The sequence below is a fragment of the Merops nubicus genome, unplaced genomic scaffold (assembly GCF_000691845.1).
Source record: "Merops nubicus isolate BGI_N331 unplaced genomic scaffold, ASM69184v1 scaffold792, whole genome shotgun sequence".
NCBI lineage: Eukaryota > Metazoa > Chordata > Aves > Coraciiformes > Meropidae > Merops > Merops nubicus.
The window spans coordinates 11,328-18,983 of NW_008595364.1; the positions used below are offsets into that span (position 1 = coordinate 11,328).

Genomic DNA, 7,656 nt, shown 5'->3' on the forward strand with positions numbered 1-7,656 from the left:
AAAAGTACCAGTACGATTTTCAGTTGCAAGTCTTGTGTTCTTCAACCTATGGCAAAGATTTCCTGATCAAAATAAAAAGAATGCAGAGTGTAATTTTTCAGGATCTGGCATCTGCTATTTTATACAGGATGGTTTCTTAATGTGCAAATAAACTTGTACTGAAGAGCTAACTGATTCATTACTTTTCAGCTAACTTTGAACTGGGGCACAAAGTACCTTCTGTGCTGTAAACATAATGAGATCTCCACAAATGGGAAGCTGAGGAGGCCTAAGGAACTGGGTACAAACTCTTCCCATCCACAACCATGGCTGAGCTCATCTTCCAGAATGAACTTGGAGGAGTCTCCGTTTGGCGTATGTTACTGTGCTGCTACAGAGCACAGGTTTAGAAGACCATTGTATATAAAAGCATACTTTTAGCTTTGAAACACGACGGCCTAATAAAAGCATGCAGCAGTATTTTCATCCGTGATAGGCAGAATTTATCCATAGTTTATTACCAGTGTTGACACAGCCAGGTGAGCACTGTACAAGCAAAAGGGATTGTATAAAATTACCTCCGATTAAACTCTCTGTAACACTCATACAGTATCTCGTTTAGTCACCTTAGGTTACTATTTCAAACAGCAATTTTTTGTAGACATAAGTTACCCTGAAAAAAAGCAGCAATTACAAATACCCTTCTCCTTGTTTTTTATACATTGCAAAATTTATCATTGCATTTACCTGTCTTCCTTTTCAGTAGCTTACAACCTAGAAGCACAGGGAGCCTTTGTTTTCCAGCTAGCTGTGGCCAGGTTGAGTCAGCTCTGGCTCTTCAGTTTTTCTGGATAAGTGTAACATTTCACACCATTACTAGAAGTTCTATAATTCTTTTTCTTTTAAATTGTTGGGGTTTTTTAGAGCCACTAAGCAAGAACTATAACCACAGGACTAAACACCAGTAGTTATTTGCTTTCCTGTATACATTCTTCCCAAAATTAATCCTTTTACATTTTCAGGTTCCATTTTCTGCTTTGCTCACTGCAATGGGATAAGACAGAACTTCACCCTTACTTTCAGTGTAGCACAAGCAGAAACATCTTAACATATTACTCCCATTCCTTGCAGTACAAAGATTGTTGACTGGCAAAGGCCAGGCAGATGGACTGAAAGGTTCCACATGTTTCCTTCTCCTACAGCTATCAGCTTGAGAGCCTGTTTTCAACCCAAAGCAGCCCCTTCCTGATTTTCAGGTGTATCGTGGCATTTCACACTGCTCACAGCGATTTAGTGCTGGGTGATTTAGAAAGGTACAGCTATCACAATTCCATGGAGCCCCTTCAAAGTCTTCATCTCTTGGTTGAGTCCGTGGAGTCTGTTTGGAGCTGGTTTGTTGCTCTAAAAGAAAACAAGCCAAAGGAAAAAAAAAATTTCTTATTTCAGAAGAGAAGGATGATAGACAAGATCACACTAGTGGGTTTGTCACCTCATTAAACATTCTATCTTAAAATGAGTGTGGAAACCTTTCCACTTAAGTAGCACTGAAGGTCTGTTCACTTCTGTAAAGAGTCACTTAAACTACATTAAAAGCAAAAAGAGCAGTCACCACTGTTAGGTCACTACCACTGCTAAAGGTTTAGCAGCGTAAAAATGTACTGAAAAGTTTGTTACTGGCACTGCAAGATCATCCTGTTAAGCAATGACTTAGGTACATCAGTCTATTACCAAATTCTACATTCCAATAAGATTACTTTACGTGAAGCAGAAGACTACTTCTAATTTAGTTCCTTTAAACAATCTGACAGATTATATATTTGCTGCATCTCTTCCTAGCATTTTTCCAGGCTGAAGAAAACACAATATATCAAAACAAAAACAGCAGGCCTGTTTCAAAACAAGATGATTTTTTTCTTCCTTGTGGCTTTGTAGCAGGGATGTGTGTATCTAAAGCAGCATTTAACTGTTTTCATTCATAAAAATTAGTGTGCATGCAAACCACGCATTAGGTTTTAACCTACAGAAAGACTACTCAGTTTTCCAGTGTCTCCTACCACCACTTCAAGACCTCAGGTTATCTGCTAAAAGCGACAAATATTCCTAGGATGTGGAAACACAACATTTTACAAAATGCTAATATTTGAAACAACATTAGCACATATACCTAGGAGGTAAGGTTAAGATACCCATCTGCTAAACAAACATGTGCAGAACAGCCTAATTAAAAGAGAACTAACTTTGTGAGAAAATACTGCAATTTGTAATTCCAAGTGCACACATTGCTGTCCTCTGCTAAGAAATGTAGCAGCAGCTGACAGCAAAGCTAGTCAAATAGTATTTATGTTTGTCTTCAAAGACATACTTGAAGAAAATAAAAGTAACCTCCTTTCTTAGATGCAAACCCTCTCCAGTCCAGAAATTGTACATTCACGTGAACAGTCTTTGGAATTTTGGAATCAACAAATTCCTTCTAAGTAAGCAAGCAGCATGGGCACTAGACTGCATTCATGCTGACTAGCCAGGCTGCAGTACAGCGCAGACCCTTGTCTGCCTGTACCTACCTGTCTGCCCACGTCTCCAACAACTAAATATTAAGGCAATGGAATTTTTTAAGGGAAAAAAAAATAATTTTACAACTCTGTGCTAAAAGCCAAGCTCAGAATACAGTACACCAGCCCTAAAACTGACCTCTAGTAAGCTGACATACAAAACCAGGAACCTAGTCATAAAAGTCATACAAATCCTTACAAGACACTATTTCCAACTGCCAAACAATCACTTGTTTCATGGAAGTTTTGCATGTTATTTTCCTCTGAGATAATAAGTCAAATAGGCTAGTGTAATTAAGAGAATCTCTTCAAGCATCATAAAGTAGCAGTGCCTTAAATTGCCCACATGACCACTGCAATTTAACACAAATTCAGGCAGCTGCCTTAACGCCACTGCTCACCTGCTCCGACCATCTTTGCTGGATGCCACCACCCTATGCAGGGGACTTATCCTAATATTGGTTTGAGGGGGTTTTGAAGATAAACAGTAGTTGTGGACTTTCCCTTTTTAAAAAAATTTCCACATACTAACCATTTTATTACAGTGAAGGATAAATATTTTCTTAAAAAAAAGCAGTAAAAATTTCCATATATGAATTCAAACTTCAACCTCAAAAGCCTTTGTGAAATGCTTATCAGTAACTAAAACTTATCTATAAAATTTACATTTTCAGGCAGATTATATGATTATAGCTTCAGAAGAGTGACTTTTTTCCAGTAACACCTTTAGTACATGCTAGTTACAGAAAGAGGAGACGATATTTAAATTTCCTCACACAGTGTTTTCAGAGAAAAGACCACTGTTTTTTCTACATCAGAGCACAGGGTCCCAGACAGGCTATTCCAGCAGAAAGATGCAAAGCGTTTAAAAACTTCCACTAACATTTGAAACTGTTCTTTAAAAAGACTTCAGGAAGTAACAGGACAAAAACCAAAGCTCAAAAAATGCTGGAAACAAAAGGCAGGATTCTGCTCCAGTATCACCAATGAACGCAGTGGAATCCAGAGAGCTACTGAGCTATGTGGCCACTAGGTGTCTACTGAGGGTGAGCTGAGTCACTCTGGGATGTGCTGGTGAATCCCACCTAGACAAAAAGTGAGACTTGCATTCATAGCTCCTGTGCTTACATAAAACTTTGGTGTCCCGAGCTGGATTTGAATCCTGGATACTGTATAACTAGCATGGAACACTTTAGAAACCAGTAATGAGCAAGTGGAACACTGCTCTCTCTTTAGACCTACATGAGGAAATATGTTCTGCCTTGGTCCTTAAAATGTCTGAAGCTCTTGCTGCGCTGAAACCTCAGGGCTACTGTGAAATTCATACTCACACACAAAAACCAGGTAAAGTGTAGCCAGTCAAGTTAAAATATAATGAAAAATATAACCAAATTTTAAAAAGCTGCTGTGACCAATTAAACTTGCATAAAAGACTCCAACTAAATGATAAAATCCTATCAACACATATCAGAGGACAGCTAAACAACCCTGACAGAGCTTTTAACCAATAAGTATTTAAAAAAAACATAATTCAGAAGCTCACATTAATGCACAGAAGTTTGTAGACTTTTAATTATAACAGTGTATAACAGTGTTCACCACACAGAGCATTCATCTGCAACAACCCACCTGAAGAAAGCAAGTTGTAGCCAGGATCACTGAACTTACATAAAAATGTTTGTTTTGATTTATTTAGGGAGAAAAGTTATAATTACAATTTTTTCCTGTCATCACAGGGGCTTTTAAAAAAAGAAGGAAAACCCCCAAAACTTTTTCAGCGCAGAGCAGGTAGTTTGCTGCTTGTTTGTTGACCTACCCTTTTTATATGGCTTTGGTGGCACAACAGGACCAGGCTCTATGTTATCATAGAAGTTACATGCAGCTTTTGGATCAAAGTTTCCTGTCAGAAAAGAAAAGTAAGAAAGTGTAACTCAAAGGTTATTTACCTGCCTATGCCCATCTACATACTTCCCATTTTATATGTCTTTTTGTTATGACACTCTATATTAGCTTTTTCCCCAAGTCGTCTTTTGTCACATATTTTCAGTTTTGTATCAATTCTAGTAATTTTTATCAGGCTAATCCCACAGTGAAGAATCAACTTCAGCTCAACATTCTGTAGTCCTTTAAAAATATGTGATAAAGTAAATCCTTCCATAGGACACATTCTTGGTATAAAAGGAGGACTATGCATATTCTGATCTATTTGATCACATTCATGTCAAGCTTCTGTTGTGGAAAGAGGATTTCTGAAGACCTAAGTAGATTTCTGTTTGCCAACTTCTTGGTTGCAACCTGTAGTTTTGTTTTGTATTAGTTGGTCAAAGCCTTTGTCAGCAAAAAGTTAAATTTTTAAGTCAAGAACCTTCACTAAGGAGCATTTTTTTACTATTATTATTATTTTGCTCTTGAGGAAGTCACACTTAAATCACCACTTTCTTGGTAATGTAATTTATCTTGGCCAACAGAAATATTAGGAAGTCAAGTTTATCAGGTTGCAACTGAAAGACACCTTTTAGCAATAAGCTGATACTGATTATCAAAATCAAATAAAGAGTCAAAGTATCCACATGTAAGCACATACTATATTACAATCACAGAATCATCCAGGTTGGAAAAGACCTTTAGGATCATTGAGTACAACCATTAACACAGCACTGCCAGGTCAACACTAAACCACGTCCCCAAGTTCCACATCTACACATTTAAACACCTGCAGGGACAGTGACTCAACCACTTCCCTGGATAGCCTGTTCCAATGCTTGACAACCAACCCTTTATGTGAAGAAATCTTTCCTTATGTCCCATCCAAACCTCCCCTTGTGCAACTTGAAGATGTTTCCTCTTGTCCTATCACTTGTTATTTGGGAGAAGAGACTGGCACCCACCTCCCCACAATCTCCTTTCAGGGAGCTGTAGAGAATGATAAGTTCTCCCCTCAGCCTCTGTTTCTCCAGGCCACACAAACCCATTTCCCTCAGCTGCTCCTCCTAAGACTTGTGCTCTAGGCCTTTCAGCAGCTTTGTTGGTCTTCTTTGGACATGCTCCTCAATGACCTTCTCGTAGTGAGGAGCCCAAAACTGAACCCAGTATTTGACGTGTAGCCTCACCAGTGCCAAGCATAGGGAGGAAATCACTTCCCTAGTCCTGCTGGCCACACTATTTCTGACACAAGCCAGGATGCTGTTTTCTCTCTTGGCCACCTGGACACACCCTTCCCCAAGCCGTGACTCAGGTGCAGGACTCAGCATTTGGCCTTGTTGAACTTCATATGACTGGCCTTGGCCCATTGATTGAGCCCATCCAGATCCCTCTGTAAAGCCTTACAACCCTCAAGCAGATCAACACTCCCACCCATACTTAAATCACATTTTTTAAAAGCTATCAGCTCCGTACCTCTTGATTGAAGGAGATCAACTTCTTTCAGTGTACAGTCAACATTTATCTGGAGCTGTCTGTTGAGGCTTCTCAATCTGGTCATTTCCTCAGGCTAAAAAGAAACAACCCAAAATAGTAATTGCAGGAAGGTCAGCATCTTATCTGACATAGAAATAACATTGCTATATCTTTGTTAACAGCTTTCTTAGAAACTAAGTACAGGTAAGGCATTGAAAAAAAAAAAAAAAGGCCAAGATTTCACTGTCTGTCCCATTCCCCCTATACAATTTATTCCCTCAATAAACATTCTGCTATTGACATTTGATGAGGAAAACAAACCAAACCAACAAAAATGAACAAGATACTTAATATTAAAATTCATTAGTAAGAAGATGAGCTCCAGTTTATAAAATCATACAGCTTATAAAACTCTGTATAAATTGATGACTTGCCACATGAGTTTGCATTAAGATGATCAGAAAACAGAATACGAGCTGCAGCTCACATTAATTACTTGATTACAACTGAATATGGTCTGAAGTTTATTTATTTGCATCACCCCAATGAGCTCCAACATGACAAACCTTCTAACCCAGTAGGTTTAAATCATTCAACGCTGCAATACGGTAATTATTCTTAACAGAATAATCAGTTATTTAAGTCCATTTATTTGCATATCATTAAGAAACCCCAAGTTAATAGAATGCACAGTGCTCTTAATGCTAGCAGCAGTGATTATTAACACACATGCAGGAATAACTCTCTTATCCTAGGATACATTCCAGCATCACAGACAGAGTCACAAAATCAAAGAATGTTTGGGTTTGGAAGGGACCTCTGGAGGTCATCTGGTCCAACCCCTTTGTCCAGATGTCAGAGGGCTTTGAACGTCTCCAGAGATGAAGACTCCACAACCTCCCTGTGCAACCTGTACCAGTGCTCAGTCAACCACACAGTAAAAAAGTGTTTGCTGATGTTCAGAGGGACCCTCCTGTGGTTTAGTTTGTGACCCTGCCTCTGGTCCTGTCGCTGGGCACTAGTGGAAGGAGCCTGTCTCTGTCCACTTTGCAGCCTCCCTTCAGGTATTTACAAACATTGATAAGATCCCCCCCTAAGCCTTCCCTTCCCCAGGCTGAACAGTTCCAGCTCTCAGCCTGTACTAACACAAGACACGCTTAGTCATCTTTGTGGTTCTTCACTGGACTCTCTAGTATGACCAGATCTCTCTCTCATGCAGGGAAGCCCACTCCCGGACACCATAGTCCAAAAGTGTGACCTCACCAGTGCTGAATAAAGGGGAAAGGTAACCTCTCTCCTCTTGCTGGCAACACACCCAATGCAGCCCAGGAGACACTAGCCTTCTTTTGCAACATTGTTGGCCCATTTTCAGTTTGGTCTCCACCAGGACCTTTTCTGCTAAACTGCTATCCAGCTGATCGGCCCCCATCTTATCCTGGTGCATGGGGTTTTTGCTCCCGAAGTGGAGGCCTTACTACTTCCCCCTACTGAATGTCATGAGGTTCCTGCCAGCTCACTTCTCCAGCTTGATGAGGTCCCTCTAAATGGCAGCACAACTATCCCAGTTTTGTGTCATCAGAAAACTTGCTGAGGATACGCTCTGCTCCACCATCAAGATCATTAAGGAAGATGTTAAAAAAGATCAGACCCAGTACTGACCCCTGCAGTACACCGCCAGGTGCTGGCCTCCAGACAGACTTTGTGCCACTGTGTAAAGAGAATGCAGTTAATG

General features: G+C 39.8%; 1 protein-coding gene across 1 annotated transcript; it reads right to left on the reverse strand.

The window, feature by feature from the left end:
* Window positions 1-690: 690 nt before the first annotated feature.
* LOC103768840 (TGF-beta-activated kinase 1 and MAP3K7-binding protein 3-like) lies at window positions 691-6,012 on the reverse strand. The gene is made up of 3 exons (XM_008935996.1): window positions 5,925-6,012; window positions 4,345-4,428; window positions 691-1,380 (listed from the first exon to the last, which is right to left on the reverse strand). The coding sequence occupies exons 1-3, from the start codon at window positions 6,007-6,009 to the stop codon at window positions 1,232-1,234; spliced, it is 318 nt and encodes a 105-aa protein (XP_008934244.1). The 5' UTR covers window positions 6,010-6,012; the 3' UTR covers window positions 691-1,231.
* Window positions 6,013-7,656: the final 1,644 nt, after the last annotated feature.

Excerpts from the sequence above, each read along its gene's own strand:
- LOC103768840 (XM_008935996.1), bottom strand. The coding sequence starts at position 6,009 with ATGACCAGATTGAGAAGCCTCAACAGACAGCTCCAGATAAATGTTGAC. Across the intron at positions 4,429-5,924 it reads TGATCTCCTTCAATCAAGAG|GAAACTTTGATCCAAAAGCT; the intron begins GTACGGAGCTGA and ends CTTTTCTGACAG. Across the intron at positions 1,381-4,344 it reads ACCAAAGCCATATAAAAAGG|AGCAACAAACCAGCTCCAAA; the intron begins GTAGGTCAACAA and ends GTTTTCTTTTAG.